General features: G+C 38.3%; 1 protein-coding gene across 2 annotated transcripts in view; it reads left to right on the forward strand.

Annotated features, from left to right (window-relative positions):
- The window catches only part of FAM117B (family with sequence similarity 117 member B), a 101,102-nt gene that overhangs the window by 41,728 nt on the left and 31,508 nt on the right, over positions 1-27,866 (forward strand). For both annotated transcript variants that reach the window (XM_003133590.5, XM_013984393.2), the window contains exons 2-4: positions 8,893-9,044; positions 20,316-20,408; positions 21,649-21,762. In XM_003133590.5, coding sequence (XP_003133638.2) covers positions 8,893-9,044; positions 20,316-20,408; positions 21,649-21,762 — 359 coding nt within the window. The remainder of the gene's footprint in view (positions 1-8,892; positions 9,045-20,315; positions 20,409-21,648; positions 21,763-27,866) is intronic.

The following is a 27,866-nucleotide window of genomic DNA, read 5'->3' on the forward strand; positions in this document are numbered from 1 at the left end:
GAAAGGAAAAAAAGTCCAAAAACCAGTAATTTTCTAAGCTTCTACCTTAAGAAGATAGAACAAGAGGAGCAAATTAAACCCCAGGTAAGTAGAAGTAAAGAAGTAAAGGTAAGAGCAGAAATCAGTGAATTTAGAAATCTGTTAAAACAATTGAGAAAATCAGTGAAATCAATAGCTGGTTTTTTGAAAGGATAAATAAAAATGAGAAACCTCTAGTTAGATTGATTAGGTGAAAAACATAAAAATTACAAATGGAATGAAAGAGGAGAGGAGATATTATTAGAGATACTGTATAAATTAAAAGCATAATTAGGGGTCATTGGTGGACTTTTGCCAGTAAGTTCAGCAACTTAGACGAAGTAGACAAATTCCTTAAAAGAGACAACCAAAAGAAGAAATGGAAAATCTGAATGTCCATTTCTCCCTGTATCTAGTTATATAAATTGAAAAACCTTCTCATAAAGAAAATTCCAGGCCAGATGGCTACATTGGTGAATTCTCTCAAGCTTTTAAGAAGTAAATAATACTTACTGTAATAATACAAATCCAGCTAGTATCCATGAGGATGCGGGATCCATCCCTGTCCTCAATCAGTATGTTAAGGATCTGGTATTACCATGAGCTGTAGTGTGGGTCGCAGATGTGGCTCCAATCCCATTTTGCTATGACTGTGATGTAGGCGAGCAGCTGCAGCTCAAATTTGCCCCTATCCTGGGAACTTCCATGTGCCACTAGTATAGGCCTAGAAAAAAGCAGGAAGAAAAAAAAAAATCTAATAAATGGGTTAAAGATCTAAATTTGAAAACTGAAAATGTTAAATGTCTAGATGAAAAATAGGAAGATATCCTGATCTTTGGGTAGGCAGAGATTTCATAAGACACAAAAACTGTTAACACACAGTTAACAGAAGTAGTTTATAAATTGTATAATATTAAAATTAAAAATTTCTTTTCAAAAATCATTATTAAAACGAAAACATATTTCTGACTAGGTGCAAATGTTCATATATATTTGACAAAGGATTTCTATCCAGAATACATGAATCCAACTTTTAAAAAATTTCATTTATTTTTATTTTATTTTTGTCTTTTTAGGGCTGTACCTGCGGCATATGGATGTTCCCAGGCTAGGGGTCAAGTCAGAGCTGTAGCTGCTGGCCTACACCACAGCTCATGGCAACACCACATCTTTAACCTATGGAGTGAGACCAGGGATCGAACCTTTGTCCTCATGGATGTTAGTTGGGTTTGTTATCGCTGAACCACAACGGGAACTCCCCGTGAATGCAACTTAATAAGACAAATCACCAAATTAAAAAATGGATGATGGATTTGATCAAACACCATACCAAAGAAGATAAATGAATGGCCAAAAAGCACTTAAAAGTCTTAAAAGTGCTCAATGCCTTTAGTTATTGGGAAGTGTAAATTAAGCTACAATGAAGAGTTTCATTCTTGGGAGGGCAAAATGCTTTCTGGTGGAAGGCAATTTGCCAGTACTTAAAATTTTAATGTGTGTGTATCCTTGGATATACAGTTTGATATCTAGAACCTTTTTCATAAATAATTAAATAAGTATAGAAAGATTTATATTTGCCACTGAAAAAGTCAGTCAATGTGGGATTAAGTTATGATGTATCCATAAGTTATATATAGTATCCAATAGGATGCTATACAGCTATTAAAGATGGTGTTGTATTGTGGATTCATATTTATTGCAATGGAAATAAGTCCTTGACTTGCCTTTTTTATTTCTCAACAATAAGTAATAGCATGCCTTAAAGGACCTCATTTACACAAAATTGTGCTTGTAAGTGTAGACAGATTTCTGGAAATATTCATTAGAATGGTTATCTCTGAGTGGTGGCCTATTGGGATTTTGTGGGGTTTTTTTTTTTTTTTTTTTTTTTTTGTACTGCTAGGTTTCTTTATACTAATATTTATCATTTTTATACCTGAAAAAGGAAGGATTTTTCCCCCCTTTCTGAACAAATGTACATGAGTAGTTTATCCCTTCTGCTTGTTAAATGATTTTGTAGATAACAAGAAGTACAGTTTTTTGGTTTTTTTTGTTTTTTTTTTTGGGGTCTTTTTGCCATTTCTTGGACCGCTCCTGCGGCATATGGAAGGTTCCCAGGCTAGGGGTCTGATTGGAGCTGTAGCCGCCAGTTTACGCCAGAGCCACAACAACGCGGGATCCGAGCCGCATCTGCAACCTACACCACAGCTCACGGCAACGCTGGATCGTTAACCCACTGAGCAAGGGCAGGGATCGAACCCACAACCTCATGGTTCCTAGTTGGATTCGTTAACCACTGCGCCACGACGGGAACTCCCAAGAAGTACAGTTTTTAAGCTAGCACCTCATCAAGTTCTGTGAATACCTAAACCTAATGAGGTCTGTAGAACCTTTGTAATGTAATTCTTTTTTTTATTAAAAAAAATTCTTTTTTCCCACTGTACAGCATGGGGACCAAGTTACTCTTACATGTATACATTTTTTTTCACCTTTTGTTCTGTTGCAATATGAGTATCTAGACATAGTTCTTGATGCTACTCGGCAGGATCTCCATGTAAATCCATTCCAAGTTGTATCTGATAACCCCAAGCTCCCGATCCCTCCCACTCCCTCCCTCTCCCATCAGGCAGCCACAAGTCTATCCTCCAAGTCCATGATTTTCTTTTCTGTGGAAAGGTTCATTTGTGCTGTATATTAGATTCTAGTTATAAGTGATATCATATGGTATTTGTCTTTGTCTTTCTGACTTATTTCACTCAGTATAAGAGTCTCTAGTTCCATCCATGTTGCCATAAATGGCATTATGTCGTTCTTTTTTATGGCTGAGTAGTATTCCATTGTGTATATATACCACATCTTCCAAATCCAATCATCTGTCAATGGACATTTGGGTTGTTTCCATGTCCTGGCTATTGTGAATAGTGCTGCAATGAACATGCGGGTGCATGTGTTTCTTTTAAGAAAAGTTTTGTCTGGATATATACCCAAGAGTGGGATTGTGGGGTCATATGGAAGTTCTATGTATAGATTTCTAAGGTACCTCTATACTGTTCTCCATAGTGGCTGTACCAGTTTACATTCCTACCAGCAGTGCAGGAAGCTTCCCTTTTCTCCACAACCCCCCCAGCACTTGTTATTTGTGGACTTATTAATGATGGCCATTCTGACTGGTGTGAGGTCGTATCTCATGGTAGTTTTGATTTGCATTTCTCTTATAATCAGCCATGTTGAGCATTTTTTCATGTGCTTGTTGGCCATCTGTATATCTTCCTTGGAGAACAGTCTATTCAGGTCTTTTGCCCATTTTTCCATTGGTTAATTGGCTTTTTTGCTGTTGAGTTGTATAAGTTGCTTGTATATTCTAGAGATTAAGCCCTTTTCCGTTGCATCGTTTGAAACTATTTTCTCCCATTCTGTAAGTTGTCTTTTTGTTTTCTTTTTGGTTTCCTTTGCTGTGCAAAAGCTTTTCAGTTTGATTAGGTCCCATTGGTTTATTTTTGCTCTTATTTCTGTTGCTTTGGGAGATGTAATGTAATTCTAAGGTTGGGGATCCTCCATTGCTGCCACTGAAGTTACTCAGGAACTAGTTGAAGTGGTGTGGACAGTTGGGGAACTCTGAACTCCAGAGCCCAGGACACTGACTGAAGTTTTTAATGCCACACACCTCCTGTAGTTAACATCTTTAAAGACTTGGCTTTTAAGAATAAAGTCAGGTTTGGACCTTTGCTTTGTTGTTTTCATTTGCTTTGTTTTTCTCAGCTTTGTTTAGGTATAATTGATAAAATTGTAAAATATTTAAAGCTTACCTCATAATGATTTTTTTTTTTTGCCTGCACCTGTGGCGTATGGACGTTCTTGGGCCAGGGATTGAATCCAAGCCCCTGAAGTGACAACACTGGATGCTTAACCTGCTAACTCACAAGGAAACTCCCTCATAATGATTTGATCTGTGTGTATGTTGTGAAAAGATTCCTCCCATCTAGTTCATAAACAGATCCTCCACCTCACATATTTATTGCATATGTGTGTGTGTGTGTGAGAGAGAGAGAGAGCATTATATTCTACTCTCTTAGCACATTCCTTTTTTTTTTTTTTCTTTTTGGCTGTGCCTGCAGCATGCGGAAGTTCCCTGGCCACAGCAGTCACCTGAGCCACAGCAATGAATATGTTGGATCCTTAACCTACTCACCACCAGGGAACTCCACAGATTTCACTTATACAGTATAGTGTTAGCAGCTATAGTCGACCATGCCTTATTTGTTCCTCTTACACCTGAAAGCTTATACCCTTTCATCGTCTTCTCCCTATTTCCCGCATGCCCCTAGCGACCACTTTTCTACCCTATTTTTGAATTTGACTTAAAAAAAAAAAAAGATTTATGTATTAGTGATACTATGCAGCATGCAGTATTTTTTTTTTTTATTTACTTTGGATTGACGAAAGAGTATCTGAATTTATTGCGCCTACCTGCCCTTGTATATAGAAGATAGTAACATTAGAAGTCATTCTCTTCTCTGCTTATGTCAGGTATTATTTTAATCATTGGGTGGGTGGGGGGAATAAAATCCTACCCTCCAAAATTTCACTCTCTACTAGAGCCCTGGGATAGCCAAGAGACCGTTTGGATGAACCATGCTATGGCAGCACACAGGAGGGCTTTTGATTTAGATGTTGATGTGTTTTTTGGGCTTGGGTGGCTGTTCAAGGAAGATTTTCCAGAGGAAACACTGAACCGAATTTTGAACTTCACTTCAGGCATCTGAATCGAAGTTTGCAATGTTAAGTGTGAGTTAGCCAAACCAAAGAAAGGAATATGAGGTAATGTAGGTAGACAAAAGCAAATATGAATTACCCAAACCAAAGAAAGGGATATGAAGGTAACAGGTAGACAAAAGCCTGGAGGCATGCAGGGCATGGCACATGTAGGAAACTGCAAGTCATTGAGCGTGGTTGGGATTTTAGGCAGTGTGGGCAAGAAAGGGAGGCTGGAGAGGCCAGATCATGAAGGATCTTGTTAGCTGTCAAAGACTCTCTTCCTCTGGTCTTCCTTGTAAATACAGCCTTTGTTCACAGAAGCTGGGAATCTTTGAGTCATCTTTGACTCTTGAGGCCTCCTCCTTTCCCTTAAACTCCCACATAATTAGGCACCAAATCTTGTCCGTTTGGGGAGCTTGGGTTGAAATGGTGTAATGACAAGCTGGCTGTAGACTCTGTTCTCCATGGCGGGCTGTAACGTTAATTTCTAGGGCTTAATGCTGGCTCACAGACCCTTAGTAAATGTTTAAGTGAAGAGTTCAAAAGAGAAAATGTTTATGAGTATTTTTACATGCAACCATTCTATTTTCCATTTTCTTATAGAAAATTTAATAATCTTAGGTGACCTAGTTGAAAAGTCAACACTTAGATAACTAAAAATCTTCAAAACAGAATCAGACCCAATTAGTAAGATCTAATGGTGGGTGACTGAAGCAATATCATAGTTGGGGGAGAAAAGTGCCAGACAGCTTTTAGCAATTTGATTATAATGAGTATACACTAGTAGAGATTAATTTCTTAGGGGAAAAATCGTGAACGTTATTTATTGCTTTCACTTGTTTCAATTAATAATGTTGGTACATGCGTCCTTGAACTTATGGATATGTACTGTATTTATTTTGTGTTTAACTATAAAAGGAAGACTGCATGCAGAGATGGTTAGTGTTTGCAACAATTAGGCACCGTTTTAGTGAAATAATTGTGCCATTTTGAAAACAAATTATGTATCTGAGACATATCTTGTGAAGCAACTTTTATGATTTTCAGCAACACAGCTGCTGAAGCTATTAGTGGAATTGAATCTTTTGTTATTTGGGTCATACAACCAGCAACTGAACTTTTATATTTGTAACTAATAAGAACCTTATTTAGACATAAGATAGTATAAATAGAAGAGAGGTTCTTCTTATGGCCTTAAGAAGAACAAGGTAAGGGAATAGAAGGACTGGAGCTCAACTTCTTTCCTAAAATCAACAAAATTCACAACTAAAGTCTGAGCAGTCTTCACCCAACTGGACCGGAAACCTTAAAAAAGATACCCTACTCCAGAAGAAAAAGAGGAGGCCACATCAAGAGGTAGGAGGGGCAATTTCACGATATAAACAACCCCATACCTCCGTGGTGGGAAGCTCCACAGACTGAAAACTAACTGGTTCACAGAGACTCACCTACAGGAGTGAGAGTTCTGAGCCCCACATCAAACCCTCACGTGCGGGGATCTGGCATTGGGAAAAAGAGCCCCTGGAGCATCTGGCATGGAAGGCCAGTGGGGCTTGTGTGCAGGAGCTCCACGGGACTGGGGGAGACAGAGACCCCATTCTTAAAAGGCGCACACAAACTTTCACATGCACTGGGTCCCAGGGCAGAGCGAGGTCTCCATAGGAGTCTGGGTCAGGCCTGACTGCAGTTCTTGGAGGACATCCTGGGAAAACAGGGGTGAACGTGGCTTGTTGTGAGGGAAGGATATTGAAAGCAAAGCTCTCGGGAATATTCAGCAGCCTGCCTTTCTCTGGAGGTGGCCATTTTGGGGAAATCTGACCCCACCCGTCAGTCAGTGCTGAGAAGCCCCAGGGCGAACAACAATCCAGATGGGATCACAGCCCCACCCCTCAGTAAACAGGCTACCTAAAGAACCCTCAGGCACACAGCTGCCTCTAATCCCATCCAGAGACTAAGCCCCACCCACCAGAGGAATTAGAATTGGCTCCACCTACCAGGGAGCAGGCATCAGCCTCTCCCATCAGGAAGCCTACAGCAAGCCCCCATACTGACTTCAGCCACAAGGAGGGCAGACATTGGAAGTAAGAGAGGCTACAACTCTATTATCTGTAAAAGTTCACCACACCAAAAACCTATAAAAATGAAAAGACAGAGGACTGTAACTCAGATGAGGGAGAAAGGAAAAACCCCAGAAAAACAGCTAAGTGATGAGGAGATTCTCAGCCTCCAGGAAAAAGACTTTAGATTGTTGATGCTGAAGATGATGCAAGACATTGGAAATAAACTGGAGGCAAAGATGGATAACTTACAGGAAATACTGACCAAAGAGATACAAGATATAAAACTTAAGCAAGAAGAGATGCAAAATCCAATCACCGAAATAAAAAATTCACTAGAAGCAGCTAACGGCAGAATACAGGAGTCAGAAGAACGGCAGAATACAGGAGTCAGAAGAACAAATAAGCAAGGTGGAGGACAGATTAGTGGAAATTATGGATGCAGAACAGAAAAGAGAAAAAAGATTGAAAACAAATGAAGAGCGTCTCAGAGAACTCTGGGACAACATCCGTATTATAGGGGTGCCAGAAGGAGAAGGGAGAGAGAAGGGGACAGGAAAAATATTCCAAGAGATAATAGCCGAAAACTTCCCTAACATAGGAAAGGAATCACTCACTCAAATCTAGGAAGCACAACGAGTACCATATAAAATAAACCCAAGGAGGAACACCCCAAGACACATATTAATCAAACTGACCAAAATTAAAGACAAAGAGAAAATCTTGAAAGCAGCTAGGGAAAAGAAACAAGTAACATACAAGGGAACCCCGATAAGGCTATCAGCAGGTTTTTCAACAGAAACTCTGCAGGCCAGAAGGGAGTGGCATGATATACTTAATGTGATGAAAGAAAAAAACCTCCAACCAAGCTTACTCTACCCAGCAAGGTTCTCGTTCAGATTTGAAGGAGAAATCAAAATCTTCACAGATAAGCAAAAGCTGAGAGAATTCAGCAAACTAAACCAGCCTTACAACAAATACTAAAGGAACTTGTCTATGCAGAAAAGAAAAGGCCACAACAGGAAACAAAAACTCCACAAATGACAAGGCTCACCAGTAAAGTAAAGGTATATATACAGTAAAGATACGAAATCATCCATGCACAATTATACCACCAAAATCAGAAATCATGAGAAGAGGTGGGTACAAATGCTGGACACTGGAGATGAACTTTGCAATTAAGAGAACAACAACTAAAAACAATTTCATATACATATAGACTCTTATATCAAAACTTTAGAATAACTGCAAACCAAAAATCTACAATTGATACACAAACAAGGAATCTCTGGAGAAGAAATATATCTCATAGTAAATAAGTGCATAATCCACCATGAAGGGGGTCATTTGACAACATTCTTGGAATGCTGAAGTCTTCTTAGATCTGATTCTGATTTCCTCTCCATCAAAGAATTTATGATAATTATAACATTTTTAAGTGGGTAGATTTTATGTTTGTCTTATATTCTATTTTTTGTGGAGATAATTGCAATGTAAGAAATAACACAAAGAGATCTTTTATATACTTTGCCCAGTTTCCCCCAGTGATAACACTTTGTAGACCTCTGTAGTATTTTGTCAGTGTATGATCCACTACACTTACTCACATTTCTTCAGTTTTACTTTGCTCATTTGTATACTTGTGTTGATTCTGTACTGCTTATTCTCCTTGGTATGTTTGTATATATCCTACCACAGTCAAGAGTAAATAGTTCTCTATCACAAGGGTCCCTTGTGTTGCCCTTTTATAACACCTGCTTCTCTTCTGCCGCTTTACTTTCCCTCCCCTATCTCTGACCCTGGCAACCACTAATCTTTTTTCCATTTCTAAAATTCTGTCATTTAAAAAATGTTATACAAATGAAATCATATAGCATGTAACCATTTGAAAGTGACTGTTTTAACTCAGTATAATTCCCTGGAGATTTGTGTAATAGCTTATTCCTTTTTGTTACTCACATTTTATAAGTTAGAGAACCTCTGCATAGTTAAAAACTTAGTTTCTATTTTGTTTCCCTCCTAATCTATTTTTTTACAATAAGTGTTTTTATCTTAAATCTAGGTGACAAAACGAGACCGCCTTCCTCCAGCCCCTCTAGCATCATCCGCCGCACCTCCTCCCTGGATACACTCGCTGCTCCCTACCTTGCAGGGCACTGGCCCCGTGATGGTCATGGGCAAGCTGCTCCTTGCATGAAGGACAAGGCTACACAGGTAGGTTCATTACCGTTCTTACCCCGAAGTGTTTCACTCTGAAACCATTTCTTTGTTCTACTCTGTGCTCAAATTCTTAAAACTTTAGTAAGTGTGTTAGAATAATCCAAGAAGCTTATCAGAAGTGCAGATTCCCAGGCCTGGCCATCAGATATTCTATAGTAGGTTTTGGTTGAGGCTTGTTGAGCCTTGAGAAATGTTCGTTTTAAACAGTTCCAAAGGGTTTCCTGATACATACAGATAATCTATGAACGTACTTTTCTCCCACTCATTCTTTATACTTGAGAACATCACAATATATTTAATATATGGAATTTGGACTTAAAAATCTGTAACAGTAAGAATTTCTTTACTTGGAGTTCCTGTTGTGGTGCAGCGGAAATGAATCCGACTAGGAACCATGAGGTTGTGGGTTTGATCCCTGGCCTCTCTCAGTGGGTTAAGGATCCGGCATTGCCGTGAGCTGTGGTGTAGGTCACAGACGAAGCTTGGATCTGGCATTGCTATGGTTGTGGTGTAGGCTGGCAGCTGTAGCTGATTAGACCCCTAGCCTGGGAACCTCCATATGCCGTGGGAGTGGCCCTAAAAAGCAAAAAAACAACAAAAAAACCCAAGAATTACTTTACTTTCCATCCAACCTTGTATTTTTGTGTCAAAAATCTTCATGTGTTGTGAGATGAGGATTATATTACATTGCTGGTATAATCTGTAAATGTAAATATCCTGACAAAGTGACTCTGGAAAGTTTTATACTTTTAGATTTATAAAAAGTTTTAATTAAAAGGATCTTAAGAGATCATTTGATCTACCTCCTAGTTTTACAAATGAGGAAACTGAAGTCAAAGATCATAAAGCCAAATGATGACTTCGTCTTAGTTGAGTGTAGTTTTTGTTATAGCACTTATCAGAATTATAATTAATGTTTTCTAATCATTTATTTAATGCTTTTCATATTCATTAGATGGGGAGCTCACGAAGGCAGGAACTGTGTCTGGCTCGTCCATTTTTGTATTTTCATCCCTAGGACTTAGTACTGTACCTGATGGAATAAACACTCAAGGAGCATTTACAAAGGATTGAGTGAGCAGAACAGTTAAAGCTTTATGGCTAGTGAGGATGAAAATCACTTAAAGAGTTAATTTCTTGGAGCTCCCATTGTGGTGCAGTGGAAACAAATCTGACTAGTAACCATGAGGTTGATGGGTGCAGCCCTAAAAAGCAAAATAATAATATCTATTCTTTAAGGTTAAAATGAGATTAACAGGGAAATAGATGTAAAACACTTAGAAGTGTCTGGCACATAGTAAGCATTCAATAAATGCTAGCTGTTATAATTATTACCTTTGATTGTTGTCAGATTAGAACAAAGATGGCATGTAAGTTTCATCTCCTGTGCAGTTTGTCAGTTGCTGTTAACTTCCTAGAAGGTTATGTTGAGAAAGATTCAAGCTAAAGAATCTTGGGATTGATAAACAATCTTTGCCCCTGTTAAGGCATCCTGGGCACTTCTGGACCTGTGATCTAGACGGTACTACAGTAGATAATATGATAGAAATAATTTATCTTATGTTGTAGATGAGTGGTTCCAGAAAGCTGCTTTAGACAAGACATATTGTATCACCACTCTGAGCCTTGATTTCTTCATTTAAAAAAATTTGTGTATGGGAGTTCCTCCTATGGCATAGTAGGTTAAGACTCCAACTGCAGGGGCTTGGGTCACTGCAGATGTGCAGGTTTAACTCACTGGCCCAGCACAGTGAGTTAAAGGATCCAACGTTGTTGCAGCTATGGTGTAGGTTGCAGCTGTAGTCGGATTCAGTCCCTGGCCTGGGAACTTCCATGTGCCATGGGTGCAGCCATTAAAAAAAATAGTGTGTATGACTCTTTAAGATCCTTCTCAGTGGCCGATGAAGGAGTAGGAATGGGAGAAGGAGGTTCCGGAAAATATAGAAAAAGGCAGCATTAGAAAATTAGGAATATTGGATTTCCCGTTGTGGCTCTGTAGTTAGCGAACCCGACTAGCATCTCTGAGGGCTTGGATTCGATCCCTGGCCTCGCTCAGTGGGTTAAGGATCTGGAGTTGCCCATGAGCTGTGGTGCAGGTCACAGACACAGCTGGTATCCCACATTGCTGTGGCTCTGGCATAGGCCAATGGCTATAGCTCCAATTAGACCCCTACCCCAGGAACTTCCATATGCCACAAGTGTTGGCCCTAAAAGACAACAAGACCAAAAAAAAAAAAAAAAAAAAAAGGAATATAGGAAAATGATTTTCCCTCTTGACCCACCCCGTCATTGGTTTTGGTCATGAGAATGAAGGAATGATTAAGATTTTACTATACCTGGGAGTTCCCGTTGTGGCACAATGGTTAACGAATCTGACTAGGAACCATGAGGTTGCGGGTTCCATTCCTGGCCTTGCTCAGTGGGTTAAGGATCTGGAGTTGCCATGAGCTGTGGTGTAGGTTGCAGATGCGGCTCGGATCCCGCGTTGCTGTGGCTGTGGCGTAGGCTGGTGGCTACGGCTCCAATTAGACCCCTAGCCTGAGAATCTCCATATGCCGCGGAAGCGGCCCTAGAAAAGTCAAAAAGACCAAAAAAAAAAAAAAAAAAAAAAAGATTTTACTATACCTGATTATTTATCATCCTAATAACTTGACACAAAGGTAGCTAAAATGTGGCATTATTCTTATTTTTTTTTTCCCCTTTGTTTCTTCAGAAGACATTGTTCCTTCCCTGTGATCTCAAATAGCCAGTCATTCCTTAACCCATACTCTTGCCAGTGGAGCAGGGGTGGTCTATGAGACTGATTGTCTATATATGCTGATTTAGAGTTTAGTACAGCATTTAATACTACATTGTCACCAATCTCTGCTTCCTGTCCCCTCTCCTCCCATGTTCTTTTCTTTGTTTTTTTAGAATTTTATTTGGTCCATGGCCATGGCATGCGGAACTTCCCAGGCCAGGGATGGAACCTGCACCACAGCATTACAATGCCAGATCCTTAACCTGCTGAGCCATGAGGGAACTCCTCCTCCCATGTTCTTTTAAAACTGAATGTTTACCAGTTTGTCCTCCAAAAATGTTAGCCTACCGTGTGCTTTGTATTTCTAGTGTTATTTAACAGTGTTTCAGTTCCATTAATTTAATCTTCCTAATCTCCAGGGGGTGTGTTTTGTATTTTTTGTCTATACTACTTTAGAGGGAGAAAATGTAATGTGTCTAGTTGGATTACTTGACATTCTTTTGACTCAAAGGTATTATCTTCCAAATTTTCCTAACTTCCTAGGCTTCTTTACCTTACAGGCTTCCTTTACCTGTTTTAATGTGTGAACTTGTAACTTGCAATTGGTGTCTGATTTTATTTGTTTTCTTTATTGTATAAACTAGTCATCTTTTGCTCTTAATAATCTTACATTATTATTTTTCTCTTAAAACTCCTGCATTTATTTCAGAGGCCATTTTTTCCTCTTCAGAGGTTGATTTTGATAAATAACTTATTAAATTGTTTTATTTCCAGTTTATGCATTGATTGAAATTGTGGTCTGAATTCAGAAACTTTTGGAGTTCCCTTCATGGCTCAGCAGTTAGCAAACCCGAATAGCATCTGTGAGGACTCGGGTTCGATCCCTGGCCCTTGCTTGGTGGGTGAAGGATCCAGCGTTGCCATGAGCTGTGGTGTGGGTCACAGATGTGGCTTGGATCCCACGTTGCTGTGGCTGTGGTGTAGGCCGGCAGCTACAGTTCCGATTCGACCCCCAGCCTGGGAAACTCCATATACCACCGGTGCAGCCCTTAAAAAAAAAAAAAAAAAGAAGAAAGAAAAGAAACTTTGTAAAATGGGCTGTGGTTAAATGAAACCTAGTAATAGAGGCTAAAATAATGTTGAATTACTTAAGGTAGCTGTTTATAAATCTACAGACCTATTTAGAAGTTGTTTCTTTTTCTGGAAGGATAATTGGAATGTATGGCAGAAATAGAAATAACTGTTTTATGTGTTTCATATAAGCAACACTAACAATTATTAGTGTTGTTTGAAATAAAAGTACTGAAGAGGCAGATGAGCATTTTAAAAAATTGTTTTTTGAGTTACTTTTGCTATTGAATGAAAGCTTGGTCCACCAGTTAAAATTGGAGTGTAATATTAAGAGGAAAGGAAAATGTTAAAATCTTTTTTTTTCCAGATCTAACTCTAATGACCTCAGTACAAGTGCCTCTGAATAACTTTGGCTTCATGGGTAAGCCCAGGATTCTGGAATAACCTAGATTTCTAGATACTTTACACTTGACTAGTGTTCCTGTCTTTTCTTTGGAATGCTTTCCCAACATTTGCCTAATAACTTGTACTCTAATACTCACAGCAGCCTCCTCTGATCCCATAAAATCTTGCCTACCTACTTTCCCTGACCTTCCAGTTCTGGGTTAGGTGCCTTTCTTTTCCTTCCTTCCTTCCCTCCCTCCCTCCATTCCTCTCTTTTCTTTCTTTCTGTGGCTGCTCTGACAGCAAATGTAAGTTTCTGGGCCAGGGGGTTGATTCCAAGCCACAGCTCCGACTTACAGAACAGCTGAGGCAATGCTGGATCCTTGAACCCACTGCCAGGGCGGGGATCGAACCCCCATTTCTGCAACACCTAAGCTGCTGCAGTTGAATTCTTAACCCACTGCTCGACAGCAGGAACTCCGTAGGTGTCTTTCTTAGGGGACCTCAATCACATAATATCATTATTGACTGTTTATTCCTTCTCTCCTAGAAAAAGATCTTTGAGAATAAAAAATGTATTTCCTCTCTAACTCCAGTACCTACTCCAGTGCTTGATACACTGGAAGATGCATAATAGCTTTCCAGTACACAATGCAGGATTGAACAAAATTGAAATGTAATTAAAACTCAATTTTACTTTTTTTACTAATAGTTAGGAGTGTCTTATAATAAAGGTACAGTTTCTTAGTTGAACAAAGAAAGCAATTATTTTTTGAATTAGAAGTTTAAGTAGAAGTTCCGTTGTGGTGAAGCGGAAACGAATCCGACTAGGAATCATCAGGTTGCGGGTTCGATCCCTGGCCTTGCTCAGTGGGTTAAGGATCCGGCGTTGCCGTGAGCTGTGGTGTAGGTCACAGACTCGGCTCAGATCTGGCGTGGCTGTGGTGTAGGCTGGCAGCTGTAGCTCTGATTAGATCCCTAGCCTGGTAACTTCCATATGCTCTGGGTACAGCCCTAAAAAGCAAAAAAAAAAAAAAAAAAAAAGGGTGAAGTAAAATTAATGACTTTTGCAGAGTATTTTTTCCTGCCTGCATATCTTATTGCTGAAATTAGCAAAGCTGTCTCTTGCTCTTTATGCTTATTTTTATTTGTCTTAGCAGTTAATACTCTCATTCTCATCTTTAATTTGCTCTTAAATCTATAGGGAATTTTATATTCCTTTACTTTTCCTTGAACGTTTATACTTAAAATTAATATCTTTAGTAATTTCCCTAATTTAACTTTTTATTTTAAAAAAGTCTCAGAGTAAACATTGCACTGGCTCCTGCAGGATACCAAGGGCCAGAAGAAAATTCAGCAGCCCTGCAGGGAGAGCCTACACTGACTGCTCCAGCCCCCGCTATACTAGGTCCTGTGCTGGTTCTTGCAAGAAGGTCAATTTCCAAAACTACCTTCCCCAAGGTCCCTTCCACCCCTGCAAGTGCCCTCCCCATCAGCTCCCCAAAAACCCCATCCATCTACTCCTCCTCCCGAAATTTACACTCCTTCCCCTCTTGTGATATGTCTTTGGAGGTTTGCTCATTTCCTGTTCTTTTTCCATATTATTTATGGTGTACTTTATGTTTTAAGAATAAAATTAGGAAGTTGGGGAAAAAAATAAAAAAAATAAAGAAGTCTTGGAGTTCCCATTGTGACTCAGTGGAAACGAACCTGACTAGTAATCATGAGGATGTGGGTTTGATCCCTGGACTCGCTTGTTGGGTTAAGGATCCAGCATTGTGTAAGCTGTGGTATAGGTCCCAGATGCGGTTCTGATCTGGTGTTGCTGTGGCTATAGTGTAGGTTGGCAGCTGTAGCTCCAATTTTGAGCCCTAGCCTGCGTCCATATGCCACCCCTGCAACCCTAAAGAAAAATAAAAGATAAAAAGTCTCAAGTTTATAGAAAAGTCACAAGAGTAAGAGATTGAACACCAGTATACTCTTCACCTATATTTATCAGTAAACATTTTTCCATATATTGTTTTATTTCTTTGTGTATAATTTTTATTATTACTGTTATATTTGCTAATCATTAGTAATTTACAGACATTCTGAGTCTTCTCAAATAATTAAGGATGTATATGAACAGAGACTTTAAAAATATTACCAACAAGAAGTTCTTATTGTGGCACAGTGGAAGTGAATCCAACTGGTATCCGTGAGGATGTGGGTTTGATCCCTGGCCTTGCTCAGTGGGTTAATGATCCAGCATTGCTGTGAGCTGTTGTGTTGGTTGCAAATGCAACTCGAATTCAACGTGGCTGTGGCTGTGGTTGTGGCTGTGGCTGTGGTATAGGCTGACTGCTGTAGCTCCGATTTGACTCCTAGCCTGGGAACCTCCATGTGCCTCGAGTGTGGCCTAAAAGGCAAAAAAAAAAAAAAAAAAAAAAAAGAAGAAGCCAATATAATTACCAAATTCAGGAAATTTAGCATTGATAGAAGGCTATTATTTAATGTGATACATAAACACATTTTTTTTCAGTTTCCCCAGTGATAGTCTTGGTTTTCTCCCGTAAGCTAAGATCCAGTCAAGGAGCACACGTGGCATTTAGGTGTCATGCTTTTTTAGAATCCTTTAATCTGGAACAGTTCCTCAGCTTTTCTTTTTCTTTTGTGACATTAATATTTTTTAAGAGTTCCTGCTGTATAGCACTGGGAACTATATCTAGTCACTTATGGAGCATGATGGAGAATAATGTGAAAAAAGAATGTATACATGTGTGTGTGACTGGGTCATCTTGTTGTATAGTAGCAAATTAACAGAACACCATAAACCAGCTATAATGTAAAAAATAAAAATCACTTAAAAAATTAATCTGGGATTTACAAAAAATATTTTTTAAGAGTGCAAGCTGGTATTTTTATTGAATATTCTCAACCTGGGTTTTTCCGTTTCTGTTGTTTTTTTTTTTTTTTTTTTTTTTTTTATACAATTGGATTCAGTGATAACTTTTGGCAGAGATACGCTGTGTAATGTGTGTTCCTCTCTGTGCACATGAATCAGGAGGCACAGGTTTCAATAATGTTACCTTTGACCTGCCAGATTCCCTTTATAATGGTACACATATAACCTGTGGGGAAATACCATGTTCCCCAAACTTCCCCCCATTGCTTTTTAGCATTTGTTGATGAGTCTTGCTTAAATCCACAATTACTGTAGTAGTTCTGATAATTTTTTAACTGTGTTGTCATTCTTCCGGCATTTATTTGTTGGTCTAATACTTTTTTTTTTTTTTTTGGTCTTTTTGTCTTTTCTAGGACTGCACCCACAGCATATGGAGGTTCCCAGGCTAGGGGTCTAATAGGAGCTATAGCCGCTGGCCTACACCACAGCCACAGCAACGCCAAATCTGAGCTGCATCTGTGACCTACACCACAGCTCGTGGCAACACCGGATCCTTAAACCCACTGAGGGAGGCCAGGGATTGAACCCGCAACCTCATGGTTCCTAGTCGGATTCGTTAACCACTGCACCATGAAGGGAACTCCAGTTGGTCTAATACTTTTTTGGTAGACGTATTGCTTTATGGAATTGTCCTAAATGGATTTTATAAGATGTCAGTTGATATCACTTAAGATTCTATTTTTTTCTCTTTTAACTTTTTGCTAAGAAAATGTTCAACATACAAAAAAATTGGAAGGATATTACAGCTGTCGTTATATTCAACAGTTTTAAACATTGTCCATATTTGCTTTACCAGTCTTTATCTTTGTATGTGTGTATGTTTGCTATACTTTCTGAACGTGTGTTGCAGATATCACTTTATCCCTAAATCCTTCAGCATGTATCATCTAAGAATAAGAAGATTTCCTGTATAACCACAGTGGCATTAGCTCACCTAGGAGAATTAATAATTATGTAATATCATGTAATATCTAGTTCATGTTAAAGTTTGCCCAAGATTTCTTCCTTTTTTTTTTGAACCAGGATCCAGTCTGATATTCATGATTGTACTTGGTTTCTCTTCGTTCCTTTTAATTTAGAACAGTTAATTCCCATCCTTTGTTTTGGTTTTAATAACATTGTTATTTTATGAATTATCCTACTTTATAATTGGAGATACTTTATTTTTTTTCAATTAGCAAGTAACTGTGGAGAACTTTTTTGCATCGTATGAATATTCTGTTCCCTGGTAACTTTTCACCTAATGATTTTAGTGTCCATTGATACTTGCCCAAATCAGTTACTTCCCTGGAGGTTGCCCCCAAAAGGTGATTTTTTTCCCTTCAACACAAGATAGCATATTCTATACATTCTTCTGCAGCTTTGTTTTCATTTAAGGACATCACTCTATTCACTTAGAAATACCTCTTAAAATTTTTTTCTGGCGTTCCCTGGTGGCTCAGTGGATTAAGGACCTGGCATTGTCCCTGCTGTGGCTTGGGTTTGATCCCTGGCCTGGGAACTTCTGCATGCCACTGACAAGGCCAATAAAAGATTTCCTCAAAAAATGTTTTTTTGTAAAGTTTTTTTCCACTTTATATATAAGTATTATTTTTCAATAGTTTATACTTTCATTCATGTAGTACAAAATTCATATAGAATGGTATACAGTGGAGGCTCTTTTTCCCATGAGGCAGACCCTGATATCAGTTTCTTTTGTACCATATGTATTCTTCCAGAGATACTTTACATAGGTATATATTCTTTCTAGCAGTCCTGTATATAAAGGTAGTTGCTATACATACTGTATGGAGCCTTGAGTTTTTCAGTTAACAACATCTCATGGAAATTATTTTGTATTAGTAAGTCGTAGATTTCTTTATTCATTTTTCATAGCTGCATAGTATTCTGTTGTAAAGAAAGATCTAATTTAAGTAGCTAGTCCTCTATTTTTCTAATCTTTTACTTATAAAAAACAGTACAGGAGTTCCTTCGTGGCGCAGTGGTTAACGAATCCGACTAGGAACCATGAGGTTGCAGGTTCGGTCCCTGCCCTTGTTCAGTGGGTTAACAATCTGGCGTTGCCGTGAGCTGTGGTGTAGGTTGCAGACGCGGCTCGGATCCCACGTTGCTGTGGCTCTGGCGTAGGCCGGTGGCTACAGCTCTGATTGGACCCCTAGCCTGGGAATCTCCACATGCTGCAGGAGCGGCCCAAGAAATAGCAAAAAGACAAAAAAACAAACAAACAAAAAAAAAGTACAGTAGGAAATAATATGTTATTTTGTGCATAAAGATATAAATTTTGTATGTCTGCACTATAAATATCAAAAGATGGATTGTTGTGTTAAATGATATATACACTTGCAACTTTGACAATAAGTGCCAAATTCTCTTCTATAAAGGCTGTACTAATTTTACATTCCCACCAGCAACCTAGGAGAGGTTATGTGATGAAATTGTCAGAGTTCCCATTGTGGCTCAGCAGAAACAAATCTGACTAGTATCCATGAGAACACAGGTTCAATCCCTGGCCTTGCTCAGTGGTGTAAGGATCCGGCATTGCCCTGAGCTGTGTTGTAGGTTGCAGATGCGGCTCAGACCCCATGTTGCTGTGTCTGTGGTGTAGGCCTGCAGCTGCAACTCTGATTGGACCCATAGCTTGGGAACCTCCATATGCCACGGGTATAGCCCTAAAAAGACAAAACAGAACAAAATTGCCCAGTCTCACTGACGTTTTTACTCATATTACTTTTACTATTGGTGAGGTTGAGCATATTTTCATGTTCTGAGAACTAATTTTTTTCTGATAATGATGTTTTTAAGCACTGGATTTTGTGTAACCACTAAGAATTTAACATTTTTGAGGCTATGTTCTGCAGACATTTAAAGCAAGAAAAGATACAATTTAGAAGTTAATGGGAGTTCCTGTCATGGCTCAGTGGTTCACGAATCCAACTAGAAACCGTGACGTTTTGGGTTCTATCTCTAGCCTTGCCCAGTGGCGTATGAATTCGATGTTGCCCTGAGCTGTGGTCTACATCACAGACGCATCTCGGATCTGGTGTGGCTGTGGCTGTGTCGTAGGCTGGAAGCTGTAGCTCCGCTTGGACCACTAGCCTGGGAACCTCCATATGCCGTGGGTGGAGTCCTAGAAGAGACAAAAAACAAAAAACTAAGATTAGAAACTCTAGGGTCTTAGATTTATATCTTTGGTCCTGCAACTTCCTAGCTATGAGACCTTAGGCAAGTTGTCACATCTTCTTTATCTGCAGAACTTGTAGAACTTTTTATATATGTTAAATCAGATAATACGGTAGAGACCTTTTAATGTGCTTTCATAAAACACAGTGCCTAACACATAATAAGATCATAGAAATATCAGTTATCATTAGTATGCATTTGTTCAATACAATAAAGGCCATAATTAAAAAATAATTTTTATTAGTAAAAGAAATTAGAGAAATAGGCTAAAATACTGCAGTTAAGTAACTGGTGCTGGGAGAATTGTGGGTAATTTGTGTTATTTTAAATATTTTCTATTTAATTTTTTTCTGTAATGTGAATGCATTTTGTAATAGAAATATGATATACATTTTTTTCAGAAACGAACTTTTTTCAGGTTTATTGAGATGTATAACTGACATACTGTGTAAGTTTAAGATATGAGCATAATGACTTGACATATAAATATTATAAGATGAGCACCACACTAAATTTAGTTAACATCTATCACTTCATAGAGTTAACAAAAGAAAATATTTTTCCTTGTGATAATTTTTAGATCTATTGTTCTTAAGTAACACCATTCAAATTCACCATATTGCAGTGTTAACTGTAGCTGTTATATATTACATATCTAATACTTATTTATCTTATAACTCAAAATTTATACTTTTTGTCCACTTTCATCCAGTTTCCCCTCTTCAGCCCCGGGCTCTGGTAAACACAAATCTGATCTCTTTTTCTATGAGTTTGGCTTTCTTTTTTAGATTCCACGTGTGAGATCATACAGTATTTATCTTTCTCTCTCTTATTTCATTAGTGTAATATACTCAAGGTCCATCCATGTTGTCGCAAATGTGGTATTCATTTTTGTTAAATGATTAACTGCTTTATTAAAACCTCTTCCTTCTTTTTCCTATTATAGACAGAGAGTGCGTGGGCTGAAGAATATTCTGAAAAGAAGAAGGGCTCTCACAAGCGGTCAGCATCCTGGGGCAGCACAGATCAACTTAAGGAGGTCAGAAGAATGGTTCCCAGGAAGTGTGTATGGAAATTTGATCCTTTCGTTGGCTAGTTTCTTGAAGCTGTGGCCAGCAAGGATTTGTTAATTTCCTGTGTGTGTGTTTTGTGGTTGTGTTTTTTGTTTTTTGTTTTTAACTGAAGAAATAGCAACAGAAAAACAGTTACTGGGTTGATCAGATAAAGATTTGGAGGGAAATGTTCACATAACTTAACCTGGTTCTCTGTGTTTTTTAGGGAGTCCATAGCTGTTAATATAAATAGCAGATGTATAAGATTGTAGTGATACAACAAATTCACACCTATTATTTCTATATACAGTGGTAGTATTTCTGAAATTCAGGAACCTAGTGTAACCAAGTTGATTATGGCCTTGTGCTGTGATTACTATTTTCTGTGCCTATAATTATGACATTTGCATTTTACACATAATATATAAATAAAACAAAAGTTCGTTTAAGAATAATAAGGGATATTGATTGAAACTGTATTTGTTATTTAAAGATTGTATCTGAGAGTGTATTTCATGGCTCGAATTGATTTTATTTTTATTTTTTGTCTTTTTAGGGTCTCACCCATAGCATAGGAAGTTCTCAGGCTAGGAGTCGAATCCCACTGCAGCTGCCGGCCTACATCACAGCCACAGCAACACGGGATCCAAGCTGTATCTGCTACCTACACCAGAGCTCACAGCAATGCCAGTTCCTTAACCCACTGAGTGAGGCCAGGGATCAAACCCACATCCTAATGGATACTAGTTGGGTTCGTACCAATGAGCCACAAGGGGAACTCCCTTGAATTGATTTTTAAATAATACTGTTTACTTTTTGGAGCTGTTGAAGGTTAGGTGTTTGATAAAGAAATCTAACTCTAAATAAAATGTGACTCATAAGGGCAGTAAGAGAGTAATTATCATTATTTTTGAATTCTTTGTGAGAGCTATAATGTATAATGTAATTTATCCTAAATGCCAGAAACTTCATTTGTTTAGTACTTGGGAAGCTTAAAGTCTCAGAACAGTGTTGGAACATAATTTTTTTCTTTAAAAGAAAGCTGTACATTTATGCGTATACAGATGTGTTACATATATAAACTTTGTACAGTAAATCATATTTTTGTAGTATAGTTTAAAAACTCAAAAGATTTATTAAGACTGAATTTGACTTGTTCTTATTAAGCAAGGATGTTTATGTAATGTGGAAAACATTCTGACACACTTGTTATTTTTCTCCTTTCAGATTGCAAAATTACGCCAGCAGTTGCAGAGAAGTAAACACAGCAGTCGGCATCATCGAGATAAAGAAAGACAGTCTCCATTTCATGGCAACCATGCAGCTATTAACCAGTGTCAGGTAAGAGCAGAGATAGACCTCCAAGTCCAGACAAGGGATTTGTTGTTTTTCTGGTGATATGTTATTTCACAGGTAGCTCTTTAGGATAAAAATGTCCAAAAGCATATTTCAAATAGTAATTAAATACTGAATCACAGTCTTCATTAAAAAAACAAACAGAATATTAAGTTGACAAAATGATTTTTTGCTTTTAGTGATCTGCGGTATAACTTATAAGAGGTGTAGCTTGTTACATATTTTGGTTTATTGTATCTTTATGTATCCTTACCAGTTTAGTATAGTGGAGGCAGAGTAGTATAGAGAGATAAGCATTGGCTATGGAATCAGACCCTGCATGAGTAACCTGTTCTAAGGCTCAGTTTCCTTATGTGAAGATAGAGGATAATGATGATACCTGTCACATAAAGTCTTTTAGTGTGGAAAACCTTTAACTGCTTTGATTCCTTAATAAAATCCTTTGAACTGCTCTTAATGGCTTACCCAGCGAGCTTTTCTCTTTAACTGAATTACTATTGGATGGGGTCCCTTAATAAGGAGAAAGCAAGAAAAAGTTTGTCAGCCCCTTTTTATAGGTTGATAGCTTCTGATGGTTGTCATGTATATGTGGATTGTTTTCAAGAGAAAATAGGAGTGAGGTGTGTGTGTGTGTGTGTGTGTGTGTGTGTGTGTGTGTGTGTGTATTATAAACAGATTGTGTCCTAAAAGATTGACGTATAGGTCAAATTTGATTTCATAACTTATAGTTTGATTGTAGTTTCTGATAGCTTTTTTCCACATTTAAGGCATTTTAATTAAAATACGAATATACACTAATACATTTAAAAATCTAAACAAACTGGATTTGTATTTGGGGAAATAGAAAATGTGAAACTGACAAAGTAAGAAATGAAAAATTTGGAGTTCCCATGGTGGCACACGGGAACCAGACATTGTCTCTGTGAGCAATTAAAGCATAGTACAATGATCCAAAACTTTCTTCTTTTTTTTTTTCCCCCTTACAAGTTGAATTTGCTTAATAAAGATTATGGGAATTTGAATGAACTTCGTTTGTCTAATGCTAAAATACCTCTCTGTGGAGAAAGTAAGGACTAGAAAATATAGTAAGTTGAAAAATAACTTAGTGTAGCTTGACTTTTATACATTTGACACCCCAAACATCTTGACTAGTCAACTTGCTTTATTGAATGTTAATAGCTAATCAGACAGGCTACCTATGCATCATGATAGGTATGGCAGTAGTATTCATATTTAATTGAAACTTTCAGACTATGAACATGAAGATATTGTTTATTAAGTCATGGATATTGTTTTGGTTAGTGGGTTCTCTTTCTCTCGTGCAGAAAAGTATCAATTTGAAATATGTATACTTTTTTGGGGGGAGGGGGAGTAAAGGAGAAAAAGATAGCTTTATTGCTTTGCCAGGCAAAGGAGGCCATAGCAGGGTAATGCCTTAAAGACTGTGCCCCAAATATGTGTACTTTTGAGGCCTTTCCTCATCCATGCAACACTTGTTAAATATCTGCCATATGACTGGTACTGTGGTACTCATTAGACGATGCAGTGATAATTGAGTGTTCAGAGTGCTTCAGAAGGGGTATTATCCTTGGCCTGGCTATGAGTAATCTGGAAAGTAGATATTTAAATGACACCTGAAGCATAAGTAGAATTTAGCCAGGTTTCTGGAGGTAGAAGAAATCATGGCTCCAGGTAGGGGTGGTAGTAAGAGATTAGGCTGGAGGGGTAAATAGCAGCCAGACCTGAAAGTCTTCCTCTCTCAGCTAAGAAATTTGAACTTTTTCCTAGAAGCACCAGAGAATTATTATCTAAAATGCCAGGGGTTGATGGGTGCTCAGATATGCATTTTGTAATGACTGTTATGAGTTCAGAGGTGAGAATAAATTTGGAAAAGATTAGAGGCAGGAAAATCATTTGAGAATAGATTTATAATCCACGTAAGACATAATGGTGACCTAAAGTGAGGTAGAAGCAGTGGAGCTGGAGAGAATGGACAAAACTAAGTGATTTTTAGAAAGTAGTAATTGATAGTTGAACTAAGTACTTAGAATATGGGAAGTATTCTACTCAGCTTTTGTATGTATTATTATCATTTAATCCTTGTCTTTGAGAAAGAGATGGGAATGATGGTGACATAGGAGTAAATGATAAGGCCAATTCTATTTAAATTATATATCCACCTACCTTACACCATGTACAGAAATAACTTAAAATGGATCAAAAACCTAAACATAAGAGCTAAAACTGAAAGCTGTTACATGAAAACATAGGCATAAATGTGATGTTGGATTAGGCAGTAGTTTGTTAGATATAACACCAAAAGACAAGCAGGAATAAAAAAAGTAGGTAAATTGGACTTTATCAAAATTAAAAAAGTGCTTCAGAGGACATCTTCAAAAAAGTGAAAAGACAACCCACAAAGCAGGCAGAAATATATACAAATCATATATCTGATACAGCATTTGCATCTAAAATGTATAAAGACCTCTCAGAGTTCCTGCTGTGACACAGCAGGGTAAGGATCTGGCATTGTCTCTGCAGCAGCTCAGGTCACTGCTGAGGCACAGGTTTGATCCCCAGCCTGGACAAGTGGGTTAAGGATCTGGCATTGCCACAGCTGTGGTGTAGATTGAAGCTGTGGCTTGGAGTTAATCCCTGGCCCAGGAACTTCCATGTGCCTTGGTGCAGCCAAAAAAAAAAAAAAAAAAAAAAAAAAGTATAAAGAACTCTTATAACTCAGTAATAAAAAGACAGCCCAATTTAAAAATAAGTGAAGACTCTAAATAGAGAGTTCTCCAAGGAGGATACACAAATAGCTGGTAAGCATGTGAAAAAGATATTCAAGTATCATTTGTTAATAAGGAAATGTATAAAAATTCCAGTTGAATACTACCTCATACCCACTAGGACAGCTAAAATTAAAAAGACAGGTAACAAGTGTTAGCAAGCATGTGGAGAAATTGAAATATATATATATATAAATAATAGGAATGTAAAATGGTACAGTCACTTTGGAAGACAGCCTGGCAGTTCTTCAAAAGTCTAAATAAACACAGAGTTACCATATATCTCAGCACTTCCTCTCCAGGTTATATACCCAAGATAATTGAAAACTTATGTTCACATAAAAACTTGTACACCAATATTCATAGCAGCGTGGCTCATAACAAGCCAAAATTTGGAAACAAACCAAATGTCCATCAGCCGAAGAGTGGATAAGTAAAATGCAGTATATCCATATAAGGGAATATTATTCGGTCATGAAAAGGAGTGGTGTACTGACGCATGCCTAAGTGAACCTTGAAAACATTATGCTTAGGGAGTTCCCGTCATGGCTCAGTGGTTAGTGAATCTGACTAGAAACCATGAGGTTGCAGGTTTGATCCCTGGCCCTGCTCAGTGGGTTAAGGTTCTGGTGTTGCTGTGAGCTATGATGTAGGATGAAGATGCGGCTCAGATCCCAGGTTTCTGTGGCTCTGGTGTAAGCCGGTGGCTACAGCTCTGATTCGACCCCTAGCCTGGGAACCTCTATATGCTGCGGGTGCGGCCCTAGAAAAGACAAAAAACAAACAAACAAAAATTATGCTTAGTAAAAGCAGCTAGACACAAAAGAGCACATATTCTATGATTCCACTATTATGAAATGTCCAGAATAGGCAAACTAGTAGAGATATAGATTGGTGGTTGCCTAGTAGAGCTGGGAAAGTCAGAAATGGGGAGTTATGGAGTTCCCATCGTGGCGCAGTGGTTAACGAATCCGACTAGGAACCATGAGGTTGCGGGTTCGGTCCCTGCCCTTGCTCAGTGGGTTAACGATCCAGCGTTGCCGTGAGCTGTGGTGTAGGTTGCAGACGCGGCTCGGATCCCACGTTGCTGTGGCTCTGGCGTAGGCCGGTGGCTACAGCTCCAATTCAACCCCTAGCCTGGGAACCTCCATATGCCGCGGGAGCGGCCCAAGAAATAGCAACAACAACAACAACAAAAAAAAAGAAATGGGGAGTTACTGCAAATGGGTGAGAGTTTTTTTTGGGTGTGATTTTAAAATAGTAATTGTGGTTATGGTTGCACAACTCTGTTCAATAGCCATTCAAAAGTAAAAGTTGTACACTTTATTTTTGCTTATTTTAGGGCCGCATAGGCGGCATATGGATGTTTCTCGGCTAGGGGTCAAATCGGAGCTGCAGTTGCCGGCCTACACCACAGCCGCAGCAACTTGGGATCCCAGCCACATCTGCAACCTATGGCAACACTGGATCTTTAACCCACTGGGCAAGGCCAGAGATTGAACCTGCATCCTCATGGATACCAGTCAGGTTTTTAACCTGCTGAGCCACAAGGGGAACTCCCAAAAGTTGTACACTTTAAACGAGTGAATTGTATGGTATTGTAAATTACTATTTTTTAAATAAGCTATTAGCAAAAACAAATATACCAACCAACATAATATTGAATAGGTAAAATACAAATATAATTGTCTGGAAGAAATAGATTAGATAGTAGCAGGTAACCCAGAAGTAACCTGGGAGGTCATGTGCCTGGAGAGGATGAGCACAGGTGCTCTGAGATCAGACTGTTTAGTGAAAGATCTGGGTCCTGCTTTTCTAGAAGACACTGGATAAAGTTTCTCACGTTCTCTGTCTTTTAACCCCTGTTTGTTGTGTTGTCCCGAGAATTAAATGAGATAGAATGTTATAAAACAGTTAATGCACTTCTTGGCACATAATAATTACGCAGTAAATCTAAAAGAAGTAAACCAGTTGGGTTTTTCACTAGACTCTCTGCCAGTTCCATATTGAACTTATATTCTAAAGCTTTTGTTGTCATAAAAATATTTACATACTTATTACAAAAATTTTAGAAACTAAAAATTCAAATAGAAAAAGTATATCTTAACTAAGCTGTTATTTTTTTTTTTAAATCAGATAGAAAAAACAATCATCTAGAGCCTCACCTTCTGAAGACAGCTATTCATAACATTTTTTTCTTCTGTTTTCTTCCTTTTTCATTCCTTGGTGAGATCAAAATATATGTTATTTATATGTACTTTTAATTTATTTAACGTGGAAAATGTTTATCTTATTACAGATGCTTCAGAAAAAATTTTAATGTTTCAAATTCTGTAGAGCATTTCCTGAATTTTGGCCATTTCATTGGGTCCAGTCCCTGTGGGCTTAAAGCTTTTTCTATGCATATAATTTTCTAGAGATAGATTTTCCATTATTTGGTTAAGAAGTTTGAATATTTGGTGGACTCTTTGACTTTTTTCCTCACAGGCTTTCCAAGTTTTTTGTTTGTTTGGTTGGTTGCTTTGGAGTACACAATATGTAGGTTATTTTTCTTAGGAAATTCCTTTAGTATCCCTTATCAAGCAAGAAACAGCTCTGTTCTGCTGATAGTGGTATAATCATAACCACAAGTTAACAAAAGATCTTTTTCTTGGGCTTAACCATTAGAAAAGAATTCTCACATAATTTTGAGTGGTTCTGGAAATTCAGAGGGGGAACTTGTTATGAAGGAAAAATGCTGCCAAATTACTTAGAGAATCTCTTCATGTCAGTGGTTTCCAAAATTGACAAAGCCTTCAGATACATCAGATATATTTTTAGGGAGTGTTTCAAGAAATACTCTTGTTAGAAGAGGTAGCTGACACATCTCAGGATTGTTGAAGGATTCAAGTCAGATTTTAGTGAAATGAGGGAGCTACAAAATCTTATATAGCTGCAGAAGCTAATGCAGAAATGAGTGTGTGTGTGTGTGTGTATGTATTTGCCTTTTAGGGCCACACCTGCCGTGCATGGAAGTTCCCAGGCTAGGGGTCTAGTTGGAGCTGCAGCTGCTGGACTACACCACAGCCGCAGTAGTGCGAGATCTGAGCCTAATCTGCAGCCTATACCACAGCTCTTAGCAACACCAGATCCTTAACCTACTGACCAGGACCAGGGATCAAACCCACATCCTCATGGATGCTAGTCGGGTTTGTAACCCACTGAGCCATGACGGGAACTCTGGAACTCGAATTTAAAAATCATACAGGTGTTTCTGGCGATTTGTTACAGCCTCAGGCAAGAAAGTCCTCCCATAGAATTACT

This window comes from Sus scrofa, chromosome 15 (assembly GCF_000003025.6).
Source record: "Sus scrofa isolate TJ Tabasco breed Duroc chromosome 15, Sscrofa11.1, whole genome shotgun sequence".
Taxonomy (NCBI): Eukaryota; Metazoa; Chordata; class Mammalia; order Artiodactyla; family Suidae; genus Sus; species Sus scrofa.